The sequence below is a fragment of the Dermacentor andersoni genome, chromosome 2 (genome assembly GCF_023375885.2).
Source record: "Dermacentor andersoni chromosome 2, qqDerAnde1_hic_scaffold, whole genome shotgun sequence".
Lineage (NCBI taxonomy): Eukaryota > Metazoa > Arthropoda > Arachnida > Ixodida > Ixodidae > Dermacentor > Dermacentor andersoni.
In genome coordinates this window covers 73,244,388-73,269,314 of record NC_092815.1, presented here as the reverse complement: position 1 = coordinate 73,269,314, position 24,927 = coordinate 73,244,388, and the positions used below count along the sequence as shown (strand labels likewise).

Below are 24,927 nucleotides of genomic sequence, written 5' to 3'. Positions count from 1 at the left end.
CAGAGGTACAGGCATACTTCTTTGTTTTATCTCCTCTAGGCTTTAAATAAAGCCGCTCGTGGCCCCGTGTCCGTGCCTCAATCCGCTGCCTTGCAAGACCATCTCTCAGTTCCTTCGCAAGCTCGAACGCAGTTTCGGAAACGGGCCTGCCGTCGTTTGTTTCGACGACAAAGTACGTGACAGGGGCGAAACAAAGGCCATCATAGCGCCCCAGAAGCCGTCGTCACGTTCCGATCGCCGCCATCAACCGTCAAGAATCACTGTGCCCGAGAGCGTTCAGGAATCACGTATGCGAAATGCCGGGCCTAGGGCAGCTAAGGATGCTCCAGACTTCTTAAAGCAGAAGCCCGTCATCACCGGTAACAACACACGTCGACCCCGGGTCGTGCTGCGCAGCGCATTCTTTCTCCGTGCCGGAGCTTCCGCAAAGTACCAAGAGCGCACGGCGCCCATTCCTTGGGCCGCGGGAAGGCAGCGGTGGCTAAGGCAACGAACACGACCTTTAGGGCCTCACGTCTGGCACCCCGCGAGGGCCGACTCTCGCTGCGTGGGCGGGAAAGAAAGGAGGCATCCGACAGCTTAGGAAATCGAAGCAAGCGAGCTGTGATAAAAAGAAAGAAAGAGAGAAAAAAAAAGAAGAGGTGACGGCGGAAGAACAAAGGTCAGCCGGAATATAAGACTACGAGCGCTACGTGATCCGAAGCGAGGAAAAAAAAAAGGGGGGGGGGGGGGGGACTACCAGCACGATTTTAACGAGCGAGAACATCTCGCTTATGACTCGCGCAGTCATTTGGATGACCTGGTATTTGTGTGGCCAGTTATCGCATGGCGCAAGCCACGTCTACGTATATCGGAATACATCCTCGGATTGAGTCACTCCCCGATTTTATAGCGAAAGAATCTTCTCAAAATGAGATGTTGTGCGCGAAGCCATCAGTGCTCTGCGATGGAAACGCGATACGCAGAGCGAGGGGCTGCCGCCACATTTTCTTGCGTAAGCGGCGAGCGCTGGGCGACCGCTGTGGGACCGAATGCAGTCACAATGCGTCGCAAGGGCTCTCGATTTCACCGTGTACCGCGATGCATGAGCTCGGCCATCCCCAGCGCGACCATGGTTGGCGCCGGCACCCATGCGCTCTCCGCGAGTCGCGTTTCAATCGCTGAAACGTGCGAGAGCGCCGGCGATTACGTTGAAATGTACGATGAGTGATGTATAAATAGCCGCTTGACCCGCAGGTCAAGCGGCTGCATTTGTGTGTTTTGTGTGTTACAACAGGCGGCGTAGCGAAATTAGTTGAAGTTAATCAGCAAAATGTTGGTAATTATTCAAATATTCACTTCTATTTCTTATGTAAATAATGTCTGCTTCTGAGAGTAATCTAGCTCAAGAAGTAGAATAGTGCGACATATCACGGGTGACTTTTTTTTAAATTCTGTTTACGATACATTCAAAGACCCCGTACATTTACATTACATATCAGGGCTAAAATGGTTGCAGTATAGGCGCTTGAGCTCCCAGACAATCAGCGTGAATACGTCGCCAAAACACATGCGCATTTCAAATTTATGTCAGGATGGTGGCTCTACGACTACCGTCCTTGCTTTGATATTGCTACACGTACACTCGCCGTGGTTGCTCAGTGGCTATGGTGTTGGGCTGCTGAGCACGAGGTCGCGGGATCGAATCCCGGCCACGGCGGCCGCATTTCGATGGGGGCGAAATGCTAAAACACCCGTGTACTTAGATTTAGGTGCACGTTAAAGAACCCCAGGTGGTCGAAATTTCCGGAGTCCTCCACTACGGCGTGCCTCATAATCAGAAAGTGGTTTTGGCACGTAAAACCCCACAATTAAATTAAATTAATTAATTGATATTGCTACACGCGTGTGCACGTTTTGCTGCAGCTTAAGGCGGACGTGGTGGATGGCCCCACTGCGGCCCAGGTCTGAGCTATTCTTACTCTGGAGCTCACGGGGGTCTTCGGCAACGTCCCCCAGGAGCTCATTCTCGATAATCTGGCTTCCTCCCAGTGCTGCCCATGCACCTACAACTACGTCAGAGCGTTCTTTCATACCGCGTGGCCACTATTGGCATTGGAGAGGTCCGGCAGGACGTCATCGGACTCACAGGTGGAGGAACACCACAGGGCTCGATCCTCTCGCCCACCCTCGTCAACGTGGCTATAGCTAAAATTTACCCTCCCCCCTTTACTAGACGAGGTACAACCCATCCAGCACGCTCTCTACGCATTTGACGTTACTACCTGGCCAACCGAGGGACCAAATGGCGTCATCCTGGACGCTATCCAGGAAGCTGCGTGTGTCGTACGTAAGTGTCCGGCCGCGTGCAGTTGGCCTTACCTTGCAGCCTAAAAGTCATAATTACTGATCATTCTCAAGCGGCGCCGCAGATCCTACAAATCCCCTAATCTCTTTTCCACATGGCACCGTTTTTCTTAAGGTCCCTTAGGCTTGAGGATCTGAGAACCTCAGGCCTCCACATTGTCTGATGGCAAATCCTTGCACATACACACCTTCTGGATCAGCAGAAAACACAGATTACGCATATGATACACTGCATCATTAACCGTAGGAGAGACCTGCGCGAGAACGATGTCCACCGCTAGTGCAGGCACTCATAGTCAGTCGGCTCACCTATCCTCTCCCCAATAATAATCCCAACCTTATTCAGTAGATGGACGTCCTTCTACAGACGGCGGTGAAGGCGTTCTCGGGTTGACTCCACATGTTTGCGCACAGCGCCTTCTTCGGCTATGTCCTCAAAACCATGGGCGAGCTTGTCGAGGCTCAGTGCAACCGTCAGCTCCAACGTCTTAGGCGCACCCGTCGGGGCTAAAGTCCCTAGAGATCGTCTGGTTTTTTTTTTTTAATTAGCGACAAGCTTTGAAGCGTCGCCAACGAATCTCATTGGGCGGCGTTTACCTGCGGCCAGTCATGTTCTTCCTAACGCTGTTTCCCCTGCAGTCACTTGAACGTTGCTGTGACCGAACTTAAGGGCAGGATGAAGACGCATTATAGTCAGCACACTAGTGTTCTGTGCTCGCGTCGAGCGAAATATCATTTGCGGTCGGCGCGACCAGTCTCGAAAACGTCGTGTTGCAGCGCCTAGAACCTGGCGAGACGCATCACAGCGTTTTATGCTTTCGGCCCTTCGCACTTCCTAGTAAGCGCCTCAGTTTTGACATATTTGAGTTTTTGAATTGTGTATATCTGTCGCGGCCGCGTTTTAGCACGTTCTATTGACGCGAACCGTTGTTTCCACATTCATTACGCGGCTCCCTTAGTCCCTATAACGCGCGTGCTCTATTCAGGCCGCGGTGGTAGCATACATGGCGGCCGACGTCGGCTGCATGTGCGAGGAGGGTCGGGAGAGGACGTAGATGTCGCTACTTAAAGGAAAGCAGAAAATCTAGGGGCGTTTAGACGGGGCTGCGCTATTTCTCGTTTTGGCTACCCTGTACCTGACAGAGCCCCACAGGTGTCCCAACATCAGCTTGCTCCTACTCTTCGCGCTAACATTCAAGTAGCTCTGATTCCTCGTAACATGCGCAAGAACAGACGACCCCCCGACAGGACCACCATCCCCTCTCATCCTTCGCTTGATAGGGCAGATGCCGTCGCCTGGCAGCAACTGCAGTTTCTTTCCTGGTCTCCCCATGCTACATATAGGGATGTATTTCATCTCACCGAACACCATTCCCACTGTCCATACTGTGGGGCCAAGCCTACGGCGAGCCACTCCACGTGGGAAAGCCCCAATGCTTCGCGTGTTTCTCCTATCGCCAACCCTGCCAATTCCTCTAGGGAGTTTCCGCTGCTCAACTCAAGCTGGCAGCAACAGCAACGGCTGGTCTAGAGGACTCGCGAAGTCGCGCAAGGCAATGGAGACCTGGAATGAGGGCTCCACTCATCGAGGAAGAACTTCATACTAGTTGTGTAATTAAAAGTTTGTTCGCTCTCTCTTACTCTAAGGGATATTATCACCAATGAATACAACTTTCCACTACAAAGGCGCTTCTTATGCAACTGAGTACTCACGATCGTCGCTGAGCAGCAAATGAGGCGCCAAGACGATACATAGGGAGCGATACTTGAGAACTGCGTCAAGATACTCGCCAAACCACGGCACCATCAACCTTCTGGTTAACGATTAAAAAGGAGGGAGCAGCTAATCACGATATCATAGTTCTTACTCGTGACAGAAAAAGCTAGAGAGACAGAGAAAGCAAGCCGTACCGTTCTGGAATCAGCATTTCAGGAACAGGAGCCCACGGCGTTCGTGAATCAAGGACGACTACGGAATAGAGCTGTTGTTTCAGAGGCGGAGGTAGGGGCGGCTTTGGACGCACAAAAGCGACGCTGCGGGCAAGATTTACTCAGCGCCGACGACGTGGGATTAGCCGCTATAGGGCAAGGAGACGGTATCAGTCGCCCGGGGGCGCGCTTTGCCTGACGCCGCGGTCTGCACCCCATCGGAACCGCACGCGCCGGGTACGGCAGAACCCTCGGTGCGCGTGCGCCCTTTCCTGTTTGCTCCGGCTTTTCAGAGTACTGTGTGCGTATCTGTAAGCGCGCCTATCTATTCTTGTGCTTGATACGTGCATACATGCATGTGCGTATGTGTGCGCGAGAGGCGATTCTCGGCGCGTTCTCGGGCGCCCCACTTGCGTAACGAGTGCCGCAGAATGTCAATCACAGCCTGCTTACTCTGCGGATCGTACCGCGCAAACTGAGCCTGCCGGATAGGGGAAGAGGCTGCAGGCTGGAGGGAACGTGTTTGGAGTGTACGCCAAACTCGTGCCCGTCCTCTCGAAGAGAGGAGTGCCGCCGCCTTGTTGTTTTAAGATGGGCGTTGGTGGGAAAGAGGGGCAGGCAGTCACCACCCAGGCTCAGTCGCAGCGGCGCACAATCCGCGGTTATGCTTTCCTAGTCGCGTGACGTGTGTATACGAAGGCGTCAATCAGAACCCGCCGGCTGGCGAGTATATTGCGCCGGGTAGACTATTTTCGCTTTGGCCCTACTGACACCGCCATCTTGAGCTGTTCCAGCGAGCGCAATCTCGTTACGTACAGCTTGGCCATTTTAATGAGACGTTAAAGAGAATTATGCAAAACTAAATAAGCACTTTTACAGAGAAGCTGTATATGGCTAGCCGATTCGTCCGTCCGTGTGTTGCCTGTGCGCAGAAAACTTCTCCGGCGCAAGCCCATGCGCATTCGCAAAAAAAAAAAAAAAAAAAAAACCCGACAAACAGAGGCTGCGCCAGTAGTGACATCGCTGCTCTCCGTCGCAGCTGAGGGCGCGCGTAGCAGTCCCTCTCCGGCTCCGAAATGGGTAAGCCACGCGTCATACGTAGTCCTTAGGAGCAGGCAGCTTTAGATCAGCAACGACGCGAGCAGAACCGGGGACGAGCTCGTCTACGCCATGCCGATGCTGCAGCCCGGGCACAAGAACAGGCTCGTGCAGTCAAGCGTAAGCAGCACGTACCGAGGATCCGGCAGCCTACCAAGACGTCGTTTAATGAACTGTCGGGATTAAAGCAGTGATAAAAAACGGGGCCACATGTTTCAGCTTCGCTGGTTAAAGGGCCCCTCACCAGGTCGGGCCATTTTGAGCTGACAAGCGCAGACCCTACATTGCGCGAAAACGATCGTGTCTGCAAAGTATTACATCGCATCGCACCGCGGAAAGATCTGAAATTTTAAACGGAACGCTGTTCTTCCTTCTCCTTGCGGCCGCCGTGCTCCAAGCCGGATGGTGACGTAGTCATGCCCCTGCGCCTACGTGTCTGCAGTGTGACGTCGCTAGTGGTGACACGCGCCTTCGAGAATTATTCAAGACATCTGTTATCTGTGCGATCTCTTGCTTGACGAATTGAAGTTTAGAGAAGCAATAAAACGCACAAACGGAATGCCTGCGTGTTTTTTGTTTTACTTCGCACCGAAGCAAGAGATGTACTTCCAATTTGTCTGCTTGTTCCCACGGTCGTGAGGTCACGTGCGCAGGTACGGAAACTATGCCATTTTCTACCGTATTCCAGCGCGTGATCATGCTCTGCGATCCGCTTGTTCTGCATCAGTCTTCGTGTAGCACTGAATTATACCGCTAGTCATGTTTCCATGTGCACAGCGCGCAAAATCGTGCGCTGCGCGAACGAGACAACTAGCGTTCATGTATATGCTCCCGCAGGGAGCAGAGTTGCGCATAACTTTCCCGGCGTCGCTCGCACCGCTATTCGCCGAGAGCTACAAAATGACGTCAAATGTTCAACTGCGCCGTGCGAAGCCAACTTTATGGGGGAGATGCAGACTCGTCGTTTCCGTCAGTGCCATCGATATTCCAATAAGCGAACCGTCGAACGTGCGTTGCATTCATTGGCTCCGGGCTGCAGGTTCGCTATTCGACGATATTAAGTCAAGGACCTTGGTGAAGTGTTACGAAACACGTCATATTGACACTTGTATTCCACTATGACGGGATGCAACGCACCAAGTTGCACAAACCGCACGGAAGCTGGCAAAGCTTTTTACGCGGTGCCGCGCGAACGGGCAGACGTGCGCCGGCGACGAGTATGGCTACTGCGTATCAGCCGAGACTGGCCGGCTCCGAAAGGGACCAAAATATGCGAGATGCGTTCTCCTTATTTACATTGGTGAGTTTGCCTTGTTTACACTAAAGCGACATTTATCCCCGTTAACGCTGAGATGAGTACGGGTGGCATGAAAGGCTGTTCACTTGTACGCTTTTTGGCGTATATGTGAAGCGCGACGCAGACGCGGGAGAAAGAATGAACGACATGTCTCTGTCGCGCTGCACATATACGCCAAGAATGTTAACTTACCAACTAGCCCAATTCGCGGTCTTGCTTGTACGAGTGTTCTGACTATGCGTCTTTAGAACAGTGTTTTCAAAACAGAGTAAGTACTAGCGGATACAATTTGCCCTCTGCACCCTGGTTTTCCCCTACTGTTTTTAATTTTTTGTCGGCGTTCTGATTTTTCATGTAATGTTGATTAATGTGCTAGTGTTCATTGTTTTGTAGTAAGAGAAAAATTCACGTGCTCCCGCTTATGAGACAGCTGCACGATAGCTTGAGCATTTACAGACCGCAATATCTTGCTTGTTCGATCGGCCTTGGTCGACGTGAGCAATGTAAAATTATGCCTGTGTGTTTAATAAGCACTGTGTTATAGCAAATTGACCCGAGTAGTGTGAAAAGATCAACAAAAATGTGTCATACTACAGTCTGCAATATGTAAATAATTACTTTGCAAGTTTGCCGACTTTGCAAGTTTGCCATCTTGACGTGATTAGTGCAATAAAAATAACGTGTTTTTACTCTTAATAGCTTTTTGCATTTCCAGTTGCTTCGAGTTCTGCCCCACAAGGCTCCAAGAACCCGCACTCTTGCCCTTCTGCCAGCATGCAGCCATTGGTCATCCATTTCCTTGTACGAAACAAATTTTACTTTGACGCTCATCCATCTTTAATCTTCTTCCCCTTGAAAATTCGCTGCTACGATGCAGCTGGTAAGTCTGCGGTATGAATGAATCGTAAAAATAAGCTGTGCACGAAGTGTGTGCATGTGAACATTTGAACTTATTTTAAATCTACCTGTAGCTGGCTGTGAACGACGGTTACTGATAAATTAACCGTTCCTGACATTACCACAGGCACGATAGTTCTCTTGGCAATGATCATTCATCGGCTGGTTTCGGCAACCAATTTACGCTCACATAATTGTCTACCTTACGAGTGTGAAGCTTTACTTAAACACCCTTTAAAAGATTTCTTGCCTTCCGGCCTCGGTGAGAAAACTTCATATGCATGCTGGAAAACATTGCACCGCTTTTTGTTGCAAGGTAAAGCGCGTTTGCACGCGAACTTTTGAGCTGTTTGAGCCACGGGCATAGTCAGGATATTATTTCGGGGGATCGAGGGGGGGGGGGGTCCAACCCCTTATATGTACGTTCGTGCGTGTGTTTTCTGAGAGTTCGAACCCTGCCCCATTCCGGCTGCGCCAATGGTTCGAGCGTAGCCTACATTAAGAAGTGCCACCTGCTCAGCGCTTGCGAACAATTGGCAAATGTAGCTCGCGACCAGCAGGCAAGAACAAGCAAATGTAACACTGCGCGGCATCTGCCTCCTACACGTGTGATGAGTGGCTTCACTGCATAGCTGGAACATACTGGCGGACCTATGCGCAACTCTGCTTAAAACAGCTCGCGCGCGACGGCGTCGGCTGAAGTGCGTAGCGCCGAAAAAAGAAAGCGAGGAGCAAATAAAAAAAATGAAGGCGGGGCCTGTGACGTATGCGTCACGCGTTTCTCGAGGTCCCGTATGGGAGAACGCAGGGAAGGAATTTCGCTTGCGTAGGCTAGACGGGGCGAGTGGAGAGAGCGTCTTGCTTGGCAGTGGAGCCCGCCTGTTGAAATCATGGGTTCGCGGCACTGAAATACTTATATCTCGGCTATTAATGAGCCAATCTGATTTCTTTTTTTTGCGGCAGAATGCTCTCTAGAGGACACGTAACAACTTCCACCGTATAACCAAAATTTGCTATGGGGCCTGGTGAGGGGCCCTTTCACCATATGTGCGGAGTGCTTGGGAGGTGATCTTTTCTTTCAAAGGCGCATCTTTAGAGGAAAAAAAAGAATAAAAGATGCAGTATTAGCGCGGAAAACGATAGTCTAACATTCATGCCTAAATTTTCGGTCTTATCCCATCTACTCATCACGTCTGTGTGGCGTCTCTGCGGCCTCATATTAGTTTCCCGTTTCTGGGTAATTCTCGCGCCGCAGAAGTCCTCAAAATTTGGGGAGTGCTTACTTTCGAATGCAATTCCGTGCGTCTCTATAAATATGCGAAAAATAGTAACGGAAAGCAGTTGTACGTCTTAAAAAAAAATTGGGTCGGCCATCGTAAGTTGCGCAAAAAAAAAAGAAGTGTGGCACTGAACTGTTTCGCGTTACGAAAATCGCACTCATTATGCTCCTGCATTTCACTTTTCGCAACAACTATATGTAGAGAGATGAGATCGGGGAGACTAATGAAACTTGGCGGGCATAACCGAGAACAGAGTGCTCTGAGAGAGAGTGAAACCAGGTGCAATTACGTTACTATATTACGATGTACCTTGAATCACACTATTGATTCACAGCCTGTTGCAAGTGCGCTTTAAACGTTCGGATTGTTCGCAGTGTCAAAAGAATTCGCAGGCAGATGGGGTGAGCTGGCGCAAGAGAGGGATAATTGGAGATGGCTGGGGGAGGTCCTGCAGTACATAGATAGGCTGACGATGTATGTCATAAAAGGTGAGACGCCACGCGTATGGACACTTCAAATATCAGCCGCCTGGCGCATTAACGTGGCGCAACGAACACGCAGCTAAAGCTAATATTGCGAGAAAGCTTCGGCAACAGCAGAATATTGACATTAATGCACATTCGCTCATGCATGCACGCACATACAAACACACGCATACACACAGACACAAGCTCTTTAAAACTTACCAGTAGTGCGACCGTCGAAAGGATTCAGAGGTTTCATGAGCGGACAGTATGAGTGAACCCATTTGTTGAACATCTACAAACGTGTGCAATACACAAAACTCTGCGCAGAATATCCCAACATAAAAAAAAGGAACACACGACGTGGCTACAGGAATATTCATTTTATTGAGTAAAGTTCACATACCTTATAGTAATAGCAACCGCATGCGCATTAATCGGCAAATGAGACGAGGAAAAGGAGGACCCGCTGCGTGTGAGCTGCCAAAAAAACAACTCCTTTCGAATAGTATGCCGTCTCACTATACCTTCACAAATTTTGCGAGCACTGCCACTCGGCGTTCGGCTATTCCGCATTGCCACCGACACCGCAAGGAAGCCGATGCAGAAAGTGTGCACTTCGGTCGGCTGACGCGGCAGCGTTCATTTCCCTTTGTGCGTTGTGTGTCTTCATGTTTTATAAACACGAGAAGCAAAACAATATCGCCTGTTGCGCAACACATCACTGCAAACTAATTTACTCGTAACGACAACGGAACATAAAAAATCCTTATCTGTTACAAAAGTGCAGAGTGGTGCACAACCGCGAGCCACGTCAAAAAGAACACCTAATTTATTTTCAAACAAGGACTACTATGCACCAAGCATTAAGTCTTGTGAAACGATAAATCCTCACGGGTTTACCTTCAGCATAAATACAAAGCTACTATGTCCTCTTGAACGAAATTAGGGTGCCCTCTTTTACAATGCTCATAAGGGTGCAAAGACAATAAGACACCATATGTTCGATATCACTTCCTTTGAAAGACTACGAGACCCGAGCGAAATCTTCAAAGCAAGCGAACTGTGCGCATGTGCAGGTTATTCTAGAAAGTATGCAGTAAAATCACCCAAGCGCAAGTGTGCCCACTACAAGCGCCGAACTCCTGGATAGGCCCTTCTAACTTGCATCTTTCCAACCTTACTCCTAAAACATGCGCCTTTGCAAGCATCGCACCTTTTGAACGGAGTTCATGTTCTCACAGGGGTATTTTTTTTCTTCACCGATCATCTCTTAAGAGTACGCAAGATCAAAAAGCATAAATAACCAAATAAATAAATTATCTCTACATGCGCAAAAACAATGCGACTGTACTGGTAGTATTGTCCGTGATCACGTTTCCCACACACACGAAAGTAAACCGATAAATAATTCAAACAACAACAACAACCTTCCTCCCAACGCTGCAAGCTAAGTAACAAAGTTAATTTTGAAGCCGCAAAACAGCAATTCTGACAACAATAATGTAAAGCAATAAGATGTGTTGAAGAACGGGCTAGATGCATTTTCTTTCTTTCTTTTCTTTTTTTTTCCATGTGTGTGTGCGTGTTCGTTATCTAGATGCGCTCTATGGAAAGCAAATTCAAAACTAGCATGTAGCACTGGAGCAGCTTTTTGAACAATGTCAATATTCCTGGACTGGACCACAGGGCGCTCTTTTATGAGGTAACAAAAAAATACTAAAACGTGGCAACTGGAATTCAAGCAGGCAACCAATGTCCACGCGCAGCTGACGGAACAAACAAGCAGATAAATGAAATGATTCAAGGGTTACAATTACCGGGCTCATCATCGAGGCAAAGAGTGGTGTAGGGCTGCCAATGTACTTATTTTCAATATTCAGTGGTAGCCGAGCTTTCTACTCTCGAATACGCTTATCTCACTGACTTCCCACGCGCACTGCTAAAGAAACACAGACAGGTAAATTAGCTGAGCCGACAAGTCGGCATTCCATTCGGCTTCTAACAGTACAAACTGTGGGTCGTCAATTATATTTGTGCCAGAGCAGGGCGCAGACGCATTAGTTTGCATGCCATAATGCTTAGGTGAATTTTGCATCCGCCGACAGGAACTTGTCATTCCCCGCGTGGATTAAGAATTCGACGAGTCCGGTTCCGAGAAAAACGACTTTGCTGCCGTCCACTTGTTCTTCGGGAAGCGGGTCTCCAGGGACCACCATTCATCACAGTCTTCTGAAAATAGAAACAGTAAACCTGAGTCCATGCGCCAGTGCAACGCTCGTGAGTCCGCAATGGCGAACCAAATACGTGCTTGTAATGAACCCCTGTGACACACAAAAATAAAGCCAGAGAGAGAGAGAGAGAGAGAAAACGCACCTCATAAGAGCTCGAAAGTCGCTTTAAATGAACGTTGTACTATAGACGGCTACGCTCGCGCCTACGAGCGCTGACAAGGAAGCCGAACTATGTGCCAGTTAAGTCACAAAAGAACTTCCTTGAAAACCACAACACAGCGTCGTCACTGTGATTGCGCATCACCTTCAGCCGAAAGTTCTCGGCTGCATCGTTACTAAGCTCTGCATGCGCTGAGACGATTGCTGCATGCAAGAGGTAAACGAGTGCAGAGAAAGTAGGGCGCATTTCAGTTGCACGCCTCCAGCGCTTTCCCCAGGAGCATGCGCGGCAGAGAAGCGGCTATTCCAGGCCGCCATCTGCTCCTTTTAAACGAAAAAAAAAAAAAAATTAGGGAAAGGCTGTAGTCGTGGCCGGGTGATCTCTCCGCCTACACCGTGGCCGCACGACGCAGGGAAAGCAGCCCCGATCACGTGGAGGCAGATAACTCAGAGCGGCGCGGCACGCGACGCCCATACAGAGAGACGCAAGAGTGTACGTAGCGGCGTCCGGCCACAGGATCGGAGGAAAAGGGAACGACAGGCTGGCGCACACGATGCAGCGTGTGAGGGAGGCAAGCAGACAGAGTGCGGGGAGGCCCTCAGAAAAAAAAAAAATAAAGAGCTTGCGACGACAACACGGAGGGCGCAGCTGGGGGTGTTGTCCGCCGCCAAACCAGAGCCCTGAGCGGCTTGAAGAGCGCGCGCCAGGGGCCGCTAGAGCGACGCCTAATGGCAGCGGCCGGATGAAAGGCGGCGTTAAAAAACCGGAGGTGGTGGTAGTAGTAGTATAGTAGTAGCAGCGGCGAGCAGTACCGCCGCTGCGTCCTCCCCACGCGTCGCGCGCTAAGCCGGAGGGAGCGGCAGAGCAGAGTGCGTGCGTGTTTCTCGGTCCGCGTGCAAGAGCGGGCGCGCCCTAATTAGATTCATAACTCCACTGGGACGCGTGCGGAGGCGGAAAGCCAAAGTGCATTAGGCGGCGGCGGCGGTGGAGGCTGAAGGCCGCGCTCTGCTCTGCCGACCCCCTCCATTCCCGCGGCTGCCTCTGGCCCTAGTCGCGGGCGCCTAGTGCAAGCTACACAACGAACACGCCACGCGGAAGAGGAGGGTCCGGAGAGTGCGCACGGGAGGGCAGAAGGAAAAAAAAAAAATGGGGAGAGCGGCCGGCCGCCTTCAATCCGTCACAGAAAACGCGGTGACCCCTGCGTGCGTATACAGAAGACGACGCAACATGCGCGCGCGCCGTCGGGAGTAGCCCGCCCTGCCTTCCCACGGCATACGCGCGCGCCCGTTAAATGCACTCCCGTTCCGCGACCACGGGGGGAATGCGGAACGCCGCGGGAGAGAGCGAACGTGCGAGGCGGCGAGAGAAGAGAGTATACGCTTGCGCATGGTGAGCGCAGGCGCGTTCGACCGAGGGTTGACAGCGAGGTACTGCGTATAGCGGTGCTACTCATCCTCCTCCTCCTCTACATTTACATTTATATCTCTGCAAAGTCGGGAGCCATTAGACTCAATCCGCTGGAGAGGTGAGCGTTTTTCTGCTTCCCGCAGCAGGGAGACGCGTAGGGTCGCAGCGCGCCATTTGTCGCACGACGAAACGGTTTACGTGCCGCGTGTTTCACCACATTACCGACAATGATGATGACAGTAAGGCTACGCCTGTCTCACGATTCTACAGCGCCCAGTTGCGCCTTCAAATAACGAAACAGTTCAGCAGCAGCAGCTGCTGTAGCACAAAAGCGAGTTGGAGTCCTACCGTATACGCGTGACTGAGGAGCTTTGTCTCCCATCAACGGAAGCTCTTATATCGCTGAGGAACGCCGAGATCATTCGCTTCGATTCTAAATAGCGCGCGACTATGGCGGCGAACGAATGAGCGGTGGCTGTGCCTAGTGGAAGTGCAGGTGGTGAGACGAGAAAAACCAGTACCAAGCGCATTAAAAAAAAAAAAAAAAGCGAAGTATATGCCGCGGCAGTCTAGTTTCTTTCATATGTTCCTGCTGTGCATGGTTTCCAGCTCCTTCTGTGTGCTCGATCACCATTGTGGGACCCTCCATTTTTAGGCCACAACAACTAAGTGCAGAGTAGTAAAAACTTTGACTTGGGTAAGTCGGTTCATATTTGAAAGAAAAACACAGCGCGACTGAGACAAAGACAAGAAGCTTTGTGTTTGTAGCGCTTTGTGACGTCGCTTTGTGTCTGTTTTTGTCCTTGGCTCAGTCAAGCTGGGTTTTTATCTAAGTACGTATATACAGAGGCGTGTCTCGGTGGCTGGGTTGTAATATCAAAGTTTCCATTACGGTCAACATTTCCTGCTGGAAAGCACGCACAAAACGACAGAGATCACCTAGCAGCGAAGCAGTTCTTTCATTAAAGGTACACAACAGGACGATATTATAAATAAGTTTAGACTGGTGATCAGCGATGGTCTAACAAGGGATGTCTCTGGAACGAACGTTTCGACAAAAAGGCTTGACTCGCGACGAATACAATTCCCGTTCTGCTGCCCTATAGCTTCAGCGACATCCCTTATTTGATCACTGTATTTGTTAACGTATTAAAATCTCAACTACATAGTACTAAAGGCCATGAGATAGGCCCAAGTATTAGTCTGGACCAGGGTTTGTGTTGAACATTTGATTCAAAATTCAAGGACAATTGAAGAATTTCAAGGATGTCGAAGGCCGGAATTCAAGAAGGGGGAAACAAATCTTATTCGTATGCTTATACAGAAAATAGTAAAATCTCCTGTTTTCTTTTTTTTTTTTTTATCAGCAATGTTTAGCACTTCAACTGGACACACGACTCAAGCTCTTAGGGGGCTTACTCAAGTTGACTTTTTCCACCGCGATGATGTCAATCGGCTTCTAGCATGGTAATCATAGTGTTCCACATCAGCCAAAGATATTTATACCGGCCTGGCGGATCGCACTTGACGGGATCAAAGCATCCGCTGTTCCAGCTAGATAACGGGTCGAACGCTGTTGAACATTTAAAACGAACTTCAATTACACTAAGAAGGTAAAAAAAAAGTAAGTTAAACATACACAAAATGTTCAGTTTTTCAGCCCGCAAAAAAGTGGTCCTGTCTCAAGGGCTGGTGGGGCGAGTCTGCCCGTCCCGCGTTTTTCGAATCGCGGTGTCAATCCCCGTTGTCGTCCCCCAGGCCCGGGAAACATCGCACGACACCTCGAATCGTCGTCACTGGGTCACTTCCAGGAACCGAACGTAGGGAGCCGGTTCTTTCTCTCGCGCACAGCTCGTGGTCCACGTGGGATCAGTGAAACAGAAAGCAATAAAAGAAAGGAAGTCCCGCTTCCCTCTTGAAAGGTAAGTCCGGCCGTGCGTTCGCGATGCGCACTGAACAATATTCGTTGCGTTAAAGCGCTAAAGGCTGAATCTTACGTTTCGGCAGATACTTCTAGTGGGCTCTAAAATGGAGGCACGATGGCTGCAGTGCGAACCAACTAGCAAAGCAACAAAAATAGTAGTACGGTTTGGTCGCTTCACCTGGCTTCGTCTGGTTCCACGATGGCAATGACAATTTAAGCAAGTCTGTCGTTGCTAGATGTGGCCACGCCATCAAATTGCACCGCTTAGCAACACTGAAATGAAAGTATCTAGGATCGTCTTTCAAGAGAGAGTGCCCACGCCACAGCCCTGATGTGGAGTTCGTTATGATGAAAGTGCAAGTCATCCCCGCTCCAGTTTTTAAGAAATTCAAAGAAGACATTCATCTTCACGGAGTTTTAAGGGTTCTTGAATCTCTTTTTCCACATTAAAATGTTTTTCAGGGTTTTGAGGAGGTGAAGAACGCTGGTTAGGACTAACTTCACTTCGGGGACAAACACGGCTGTTCCCTTGAAATCGCTATCTTCCTCTGGAATTCTGTCTTGTTTGAATTTGGACTGGCGAAGTAATCTTCCAAGGCTATTTTTCTTTCACTCGGCGGGAAAGCTCTGACTGCTAGCGAGGAAAATGAAAGACAATGCTTCGTTGTTTTTGTTTTTTTTTGTACTTCGTGTTCAATAAGCAGCGTCATTTATATGGTGGTGCGAGCTGATCATCGGTTTTAAAGTGTGATCGCGTCTATATTTCTTTTTTTTTCCTTGGAGGAGAAGGGTGGAGAGCGGGGCTTTCGTACAGAAATAATTTTACAAACTTGTCAGGTTGAGTATTTGTCGTCGTCAAGATCCCATTCCATCCTTGTTACCCGCTAACCAGGTCCGAGAGAACGCTGTTAATATCTAAAATAGTAATGAGAAGCTGGTGCGGAAGCTTCGACGGGTATTGCCACCCGTCTTTCATTTTTGCGTCTTTGTTTTGGCTTTGCAGTCTTCCACTCATGGTTAATATAGACGAAAACGCAACATATTAATTAGCAACACATCAGACCGCGGCAAAAGACAATGAATTCGTCACACCTATGTCGACCATATATATAAGTCAACAGCTTACCATCTGTTATTTCAAACAAACGAACAAACAGGCACGCTACAAACAGCAAGCAACCGAAACGAACGAACAAACAAAAGAGAAAGACATCGCAGTCACTGCACTGTTTTTTCTCTTCCGAATATAAGGTATTTGATTTGGATATGTATGCATATAGCCTAAGTAACGATCCCGTTTACTTTCATTTGAAGGTGAGATGCCGCAAGTGCTTCATGTTAATGAAGAAGCACCTGTTAAACTTTGTAAAAACACATTACAGCGGATGAAACGAAAAGTTCAGACCGCTAAATCGGCTGACAGGACGCCACACAACAAAGGCCGCATGATGGACAAAACTACACGCTCCCTGCCCGCGCCATCGAAGATTTATAGGGAACAAGAAAATAAGACTGCGGGAGCATTAAACCCCGGAGAAAGATCTACCAGCCACGAAACAGCACTATAAATGTCGCCCAGGGCTTCTGCGTGCACGACAAAGGCGTCATAACAAGGGCTATGCTCTTCAACTGAAACGCGAGGGCGAAACGTAACTTGCGAGAAATCCTCTCACGAGCGCGACCACCAGACACACGCAGCTTTGTTTGACGACCAAGGAGATTCAGACGCGAGACGCTGCGAGTGCGTGTACACCGGGGCTTGCGAAACGGATATTATTCGACAAGGGAAGGAGCGTTCGAGGAAGACCAGCAAAAGTATACGCGAAAGCGCGCCTCAAAGCCTCAGGCGCGAAGAGAACATAAGCTCAAAACGACCAGTCGAACGTGAGCGCGAGCACTGCAAGGTGCTCAGCGAGAGACAAGGGAGCGGACAAGCAAAAGCGAAGGAAAGAAAGAAAGTACTGGAAAAGGCTGTTGCAGAAAGAGTGGCTTTAACAGGGACGCTTGCGGTGCCGCAAAGAAGAGAAGTCCGGGACAACCGCGCAGCAGCAGCAGCAGCAACAACAGAGCGAAGCAACAGCAAGTTCAACCACGGCAGACGAGTGTCGGGGAAAGGGGGAGAAAAGGAGGAGAATGGGCGGGCGGGAACCCGGCACAACCGTGGAGCGGAACCGTCGCGCCGGTGGCTGTGTCCCCTTAAGGCACTCTCCACGCGCCGGCAAGCACTCAGAGCGGTGACGTCATTTTTTGAAAAGGACACACTCGGCGCGGCCCATTAGCGGCGTTTTCTCCCCGTCCCGCGCCGCCCCGCACATACACGCACGCTTCGCACCACGTTCGCACCTTATGCCGCCGCCTTAAACAACGGGCCTCTCAAAAGGCGGTTACGTAGCCCAGAGCAAACCGAACCCACTCGTCCCGAAGAGGAGAACGAAGGCGGCGGGAGGGAGGCTGGAACCGGGGATCTGCCTTCGCCTCCCTTTTCGCCCGGACGGTCGTCGCCGACGCGCCCAGAGTAGCTGGCTGCTCTTTTTTCCCCATAGGTCGCGCAAGCCGGTGCGTGTCTTCGAGTGCTGCGCTCACGCGGGTCCGCCCAACTGTGCTCTCACGCTCGACTGCCTAAGCTGCACCCGCAATGCGCGGGATATTCCCCGAGAGCTCATCCGCGAGCGGAGCCCAATGTGCCCAATAGGCTGAAACCTGGAGAGTGCCTTACAGAGGTTGAAGTATTATTTGCTGACAAACTCCTAGAAAGGAAACTTAACTCTCCGGCGGCTGGCAATTAAGGAAAAACGACCTCCGTTCGAGGTTAACAGTCAAACGGCATACGCTTTGACACTGATTCACTTACGTAGTACCACCATACCGGGAGAAACATTCCCTGCGTACCCTTGCGCTTTCGGCGCAACTTTGGCGTTACAAGAGAAACTAGTTTCCTTTGAAATAATAAAAAAAGTGAGTTACAACTGTGTTGAAGAATGAACATGCAAAAGGGGCAACGCTTTTAGCATTAACGAGGGAACTCAGCCCGAGCAAGCTTTGAACACTTGTAGAACACGGCTACAAAGTACAATTCCTATAGAGAGTGTTGACAGCAGCTACGGCACGTTTATTAATTTTATCTTGGAGAAAAAATGACTAGAAACTGCAGTTGACACCGAATCAAGACTTTCGTACGTGCTGCACCTACCAAGCGGCTCCATGATCAGCGACACGCAAATTCGACCTTGAACTTTATTATAGTGATGAATGCTGATAAAAGCTGTAAATAGATATAGAATGGCGCTCTTGGTGTACAAGGCGCGTAGATCATGGCGATATAGGAACTCAGGAGAGGAGTGCGCGTCATTGAACACTGTAGCTTATATGCAATTTTGTCGAGGCGCGTTCTGTCCTGTTGGGTGTCACTGCGAGATACCGGCGATACATAGCGAAACAAAAGCGTCGTCCGGGACTGATGTCAACAGCAATTGCTAAAATAAAAGGTAAACAAGATTCTCACGCTTCGCAACTAGAGACATTTCTTTTCAAATCTTATTAAAATTTTGTCTAGCTTTGTATAGCTATTGATCGTATATATGATTATTGATTGATATCTGTCCTACTTGATGTCCCTCCTGCATTGGAATTTCTCAGGCCTTCAGTATTCTTGTAAATAAAAGAAATTATTCAAGAGTGCCTGCACGCCCTGCAACCTGCAAATATCGTCCATATCTTTAGCTCAGCGACACAGTGTCTAAAAGCGGCAGGGTGGAACACGGTTCTCCAAAACACGGATACATGTTAACCGCACGAAAATGAAAGAGACAATCAGTTTCGAAAGCTCAGACTTCTGAAACACCACAAGCTGTCACGGCTGTTACACAACGTTCCTGGGGGACGCATTCTCATACGCGAATTCATAGGAATGCGCCTTACTATAGAACTCCACACGAAAACGAGAATTCCCGAAACTATGTCGAAACTATGAGGGATGCAGATCCAGTATAGTAAAGATAATTGTCATTGATAATGTCAGAAATAGGCGGCTAATTGTGGCGACATATAACAAAAAAAGTTAGAGCGCTGTGCACTAAATCGCTGTATGCATACACAGCTAGAGAAATGGACAGAGGAAAATCAACTTGGATATGATTCAAGTCATACACTGTTCTCGGCATTAACAGAACGGCTGACCGAAACGAAGCAGGCAGGCATGCAGAAACATAAAGCAAAAGAGAGGAGAAAAAAGAAACGCACAATAAGTAAGGAAAGCAGGGAAAAAGAGGAGGTTCCAGGACAGGGCAGGCGGAGGATGTGAGAGGGCGGAAGGAAGGGAAGATGACGCGGACCGCCATCGGAAGTATCGGGATGAACCGGAAGTGGGATAGCTGAAACCAAACCGGAAGGCTGTCGGGGAGGTAAAAATAAGGAGGCCACCCGCGGTGCTCATGCGTGCATGAATGGGGAAAAGAAAGGAAAGAGAGAATGTTTCCGGCCCGGCGGTCACCAAACCGCGCAGTCCCTGCGACCATGAGCTGAACAAATTAGCACAGGAAAACAATAACATAAAAAATAAATAAATAAAAATAAGGGGAGAGGGTGCAGAGACAGGTCCGCAATGAAGAAGCCTCGTCAAAATGCACGGGGCGTGTGCTTTATGCGAAAGAGTCCGTATATAATGTAAAACGTAGGCTCGTCCCACCGGACTGCTCCTTCAAAATCCTAAGATCAGGAAACAAAACCACCCATTTCTCGCTCTTTATTTCTTTCTTTGTCCTGGACGATTAAACACAAATAAACACGTTTTTCGCGCTCTCACTTACTTCTACACTATGGGAACAATAGATAGAAGCACGTCCAGTTATCGACGGTGCGGTGGTGCAGGCAGTCATAAGGATCCTGGACTGAAGGTCCCCAACATCGCCTCTTTCTTTTTGTCTATGTTTAAATGCGAATAAGTTATCGTACTGCTATTACTAACAGACCAGGCTTATCCTGTCTCAAATGTGAACAAACACAATGCGACGGAGGAAAGAATAGCAGATGTGCATGGTAGCGCGCGGTTATGTTGCGGCTTGCGACTGCTATAAACCGGGGCTGAGTGACGGGCAAGTCAGCTTATTACTATACCACGAGACCAAAGACGCCACCACCTCTGAATGTGGGCGATGTAACGAGGAGTCTTGTTCAACACGCCCTATGCAGCTCGGCCGCGCGCTCCGGTTGACAAGCGTTTTGAAAGCCGCACTTATGCCTCCCGGTCACGGACGTCGTGCGACCAAGTTGGCCACACATGGGCCCTTTGGCCCTCGCTGCTCGACATTTCAAGCCTGGCACTGAGGTCCCAAAGCCGCTGAACTAATCATCAACGAGTCGGAGAAGGACGTCGGAATATTCGGGACGCTTATTTTACGTGGCGATGGCGGTGCGCACGCAAGCGCACCGCCGTTAACGCCTTTTTTTTTTCCTCCATGGAAAGGGCCGCAAAAGGTAACTGGATGAAACCAAAATACGACTCAACGAGCGCGCAGCGAACCAGGCCCAGCATCAACGTTTATTGAGCCGTCTTTTATACGTGACGGGATGAATAATTCGTGGGATGTGGCGTCGCAAAGCAACCACGAGCTATAATCGATGTCATAGCGGAGGGCTGTCATTGACTCTGTCCACATTGGCTTCCTTAAGATGGCCTTAAATCCAACTACACAAGCGTCGTGCGTTTCGCCCCTATCAAAATGCTGTCGCCGCCATTGAGAGGCGACTGGGAAGTCGGGCTTGCCGATGTGGGCCCATCTATAGTCACGAGTAGCTCCGCAGTCATCGATCGCGGTCGGTCGTGCGGCGGCAACCTCTATGAATTGGTGTGAATACAGCTTAACAGGCGATAAAATAAATTTTGTTGCGCATTCAAGACACTGCGGACCAACACCGTGATTGAAAAGTCACCTGCTATATAATACAGAGAGAAAAAAAAGCGTAATAAACATTTTGTGTTAGCAAGCCTTAAAAGGGCACTAAGTGCCAATATTAAGTCAAGCTAAAGTGACTCTAGCAAGCGAGAAACGGAGGTAAATGTAGGACAAGACTTGAGACTATCAGCACATTAAAGTCTACTAAGCCAACGACATCGTAACGAGTTATTATAATTGTGTAGCTACTGCTCATCCAAAAATAATAAAAAGATAATTGCATTGCGTTACGTAAGAGGCTGCTGGTCACAAGGTTTCGTTATCGCTTGACCCCGCGCCACCCACGCTCTCACGTTTTGGTAGTTTCAATATCGCGAAGTGCAGCGCTGGTTCTGCTGGCGTGCGAAACTCACACGAACTGTAAGCAGCAGAATATACTGCGTCGACGTGATATCTTGGGATGCTGTCGGCTCTGTCTTGGCTCGTTTTCTAGCCACGCCAACGCGTTTTGCGCAAGAAACCATGCCACCGGCGGTTTACTTACTGACGGCAGTAAAAGACGGCGATGAACTAAGTATGTAGCGTCACGCCACCTCGCTAGTAGCGGGTGATTTGGTCAGCTACCTAAACGACAATAGAGAGAATTCTGGCGGCAGCTTTACGCCTGTTTCACGCGCTCTTATTTTTGCGCTGCCTTCTCGCACGTCTTCGACTCTTACCAGCACGGTGGCATATATACAGGCGCTGCTCAGCTATGATGCATCACATTTTGAAAAAAGAAGGTCGCTGTACGCGACGATAACCAAGACCATACTGTTCACAGTCGAGTATAGCAGATGCCAGTAGCTTTTGTTGACGCCATTCAATTTACTAATTAATTGCAATTAGTTATCTTTAATTACTACTCTGAATTATGTTCCGTTTATAAAAAGCTTGTAGCTATTTGAAAAAAGAAAATCCTAGAACTGGCATGTTATCAGCAAGGTACTTTTTGCCCGTTTAGTTTTTCCGGCTGATAAAGAACGCCTGCAAAAAAATGAAAAGTATCACGCGGCTAAACAACCACCCTCATCAAAAAGCAGAGCCCTCGAACAAGCTCCACACGCTGCCGCTTTCTCGGCGCCGTAAGCACTTACGGTCAATACATTCCTCATTTCAGTGATCGCGCTCTTCCTCTCTCAAAACTGATCCACAAAGGCACTAAATAGAAGTGGACAGAAGCACGCGAACAAGCTATTCTGGAACTCAAGAAGGGCATAAGTGAACAACCAGTATCTCGCATATGCAACGCTTCAAGACCGTGTGCGATGCACACGGATTGCTGCCACGCAGAAGCAGCCGGATGACAAAGGCAATGAAGATACCGTTGCCTATTATTAGCGTAAATGACTCGAGCACGAAGTTGACTGACTACGCCATCACACAGAGAGAGAATGTGTCGCCATTGTAGATGCGATCGATCAGTGGAATTGTTACCTTCGTGGGAAGCCGTTTACTGTTGTAGCAAATCATTCTGCGCTACCGTGGCTGACGAATGCCAACATTCCTGAAGGTCGTCTCATTCGGTGGTAGCTAATGTTGTCAATGTACGAGGTGAACATTAAACATCACAAGGGCATAAGCAATGTTGAAGCTGATGCACTTTCCAGAGCTCCTGTAATGCACCTTCTCTCACCCACAGATCTTCGGGAATGTAATAACGAGTGCCCCCGAAGAAACCTAGTCGCTATAAAACGACATAGTCATCGTCCGAAAGAGAAAAAAAATTACGGGGCTTTACGTGCCAAAACCACTTTCTGATTATGAGGCACGCCGTAGTGGAGGACTCCGGAAATTTTGACCACCTGGGGTTTTTTAACGTGCACCTCAACCTAAGTACACGGGTGTTTTCGCATTTCGCCCCCATCGAAATGCGGCCGCCGTGGCCGGGATTCGATCCCGCGACCACGTGCTCACCAGCCCAACACCATAGCCACTGAACAACCACGGCGGGTATCAAATAGAGAGGACTAAGGAAGATATACGTGCCTTATAAACTGCACCCAACCATTCTCAGGAACGCTCACCGACAAGTTGGGAACGTCGGAAATGAAGAAAACATTATCACTTCTGTCTCCGCAATACTACTGACCAAATGCAGTAACCAATGTCGCCAACGACATCCGACAGTGGGACACACACCTGAAATGCAAGACGATCAAATAAAATAAGTACGGATGACTTAAATGATTGCCTAGAGCTAAAGAACCTTTTGATCTCCTTGCAATAGACACCATTGGAGGATTTCCTAGAGGATCCTCATCAAAAACATTCATCCACTTGGCTACTGACCGCGCCACTCGCTATATATGGGCGTTCGCTGACAAAAATAAAACAAGCGACGCCTACATTTCATGCTTAAGAACTTTCGCTGCCTGCAAACCATGGAAGTTCCTTTCAGATAGTGGGACAGGGTTCCCAGCAGATAAATTTAAGCAGTTCCTAAAGCGTAACCAAACATACCAACTCTTCACTTTGTCTAATCATCCACAAGTGCAACTGTATTATCAATAAGCGCACAAATCATACCGGAGTTACCAGATTTAAGGAAAGATCGACAATGAACCACAGAAGTCTTGGACTAAGCTGCTCTCAGATGTCATAAATGAGCAGAATAAATCTCCTCACGAAGCTACTGGTTACGCACTTCCCTACTTGATGTTTGGAATTCCATCTTATCTAGCCATGTTGAAGCAACCAGATGAAAGTGTTGAGGAAGCACGTAAAACTGCGGTTAAGAACTAGCTCGCCTACCACAATAAGAACAAAGTAATCTATGATAGGAAGTTTCTTCCGCTGCACCTTCAAGTCGGTGACTCGGCACTTACACACAGACACACACACAAACACACACACACACACACACACACACACACACACACACACACACACACACACACACACACACACACACACACACACACACACACACACACACACACACACACGCACGCACGCACGCACGCACGCACGCACGCACGAACACACACACACACACACACACACACACACACACACGCACGCACGCACGCACACAAGCACGCACGCAACGCACGCACGCACGCACGCAACACACACACACACACACACACACATATATATTGTTAGTGCAGATTTCACACGCCACTCCCTTGGTCGAAACAAACCCGAACTCTCGCGTCTCTTTCTTTCCGAAACTCTGCTTTCAAGCTACACAACTCTACAGAGCGTTTCTTCCCGAACTCATCCGCTTCTACTTCTCAGTCGGCGTCTCCGAGTTCCTCCTGCTCCAGTGGCTCACCGCCTTCTCAGCAGAAAACGCAGGAAAGAACGAGGTTATGCGGTTCGCTAAGGTTTGTACGTTTGGGCGTGCGACTCAGCCAAAAGCAGCCTAGTTTAATAATTTTTTTTTAAAGCTTGCATGGTATTTTTTTCTCCCTCGCTTCAGAATACTGCATACCCGTACACGTACGGGCGGTCTTCGTTCTGTTTGTTTCTCAAAGAGTGGCTCGCGGCGGAGACCTCGGATCTACCAGGACACCGCGCCTGAGGGTGAGTTTGCTCGCTGCATATATGCATGACCGTCTCCGTGGTGCCCACGCCACCCACCGCATCTCTAGACTGCGCCGGAGCAGTATACGTATGCACAATGCAGGCGCGTCAGAGAGTAAAAGAAATATGACGCTCGCTAACTTCGAAATAAAGCAAGCAAAAACAAGTCTACAACAAAAGGGGGGGGGGGAGGGAAAAAAAACGGTACATATACATGTACGCCTAGGAGGAAACTTAGCTGGCAAGCATCCAAGTTTTTACGTCCTATCCGCTGCTTCTTTTTCAATTCTCTCTCTCTCTCTATTTAGACGATAAAAAGGTGCATAAAAACAACGAACATCACGAAATAAAAGTTAAGAATAAAAAAAAAGAAAACCCGCAGACGAGTACCAGGACGCAAGAATGTTAGCGCCACCAAGAATACCCGGCG

At 49.2% G+C, this 24,927-nt stretch overlaps 1 protein-coding gene across 2 annotated transcripts in view; it reads right to left on the bottom strand.

The window, feature by feature from the left end:
- Nucleotides 1–9,679: 9,679 nt before the first annotated feature.
- ssp3 (short spindle 3) overlaps nucleotides 9,680–24,927 on the bottom strand; it is a 259,626-nt gene continuing 244,378 nt past the window's right edge. For both annotated transcript variants that reach the window (XM_055076975.2, XM_050188782.3), the window contains one exon: nucleotides 9,680–11,543. In XM_055076975.2, coding sequence (XP_054932950.1) covers nucleotides 11,443–11,543 — 101 coding nt within the window. In that variant the 3' untranslated portion in view covers nucleotides 9,680–11,442. The remainder of the gene's footprint in view (nucleotides 11,544–24,927) is intronic.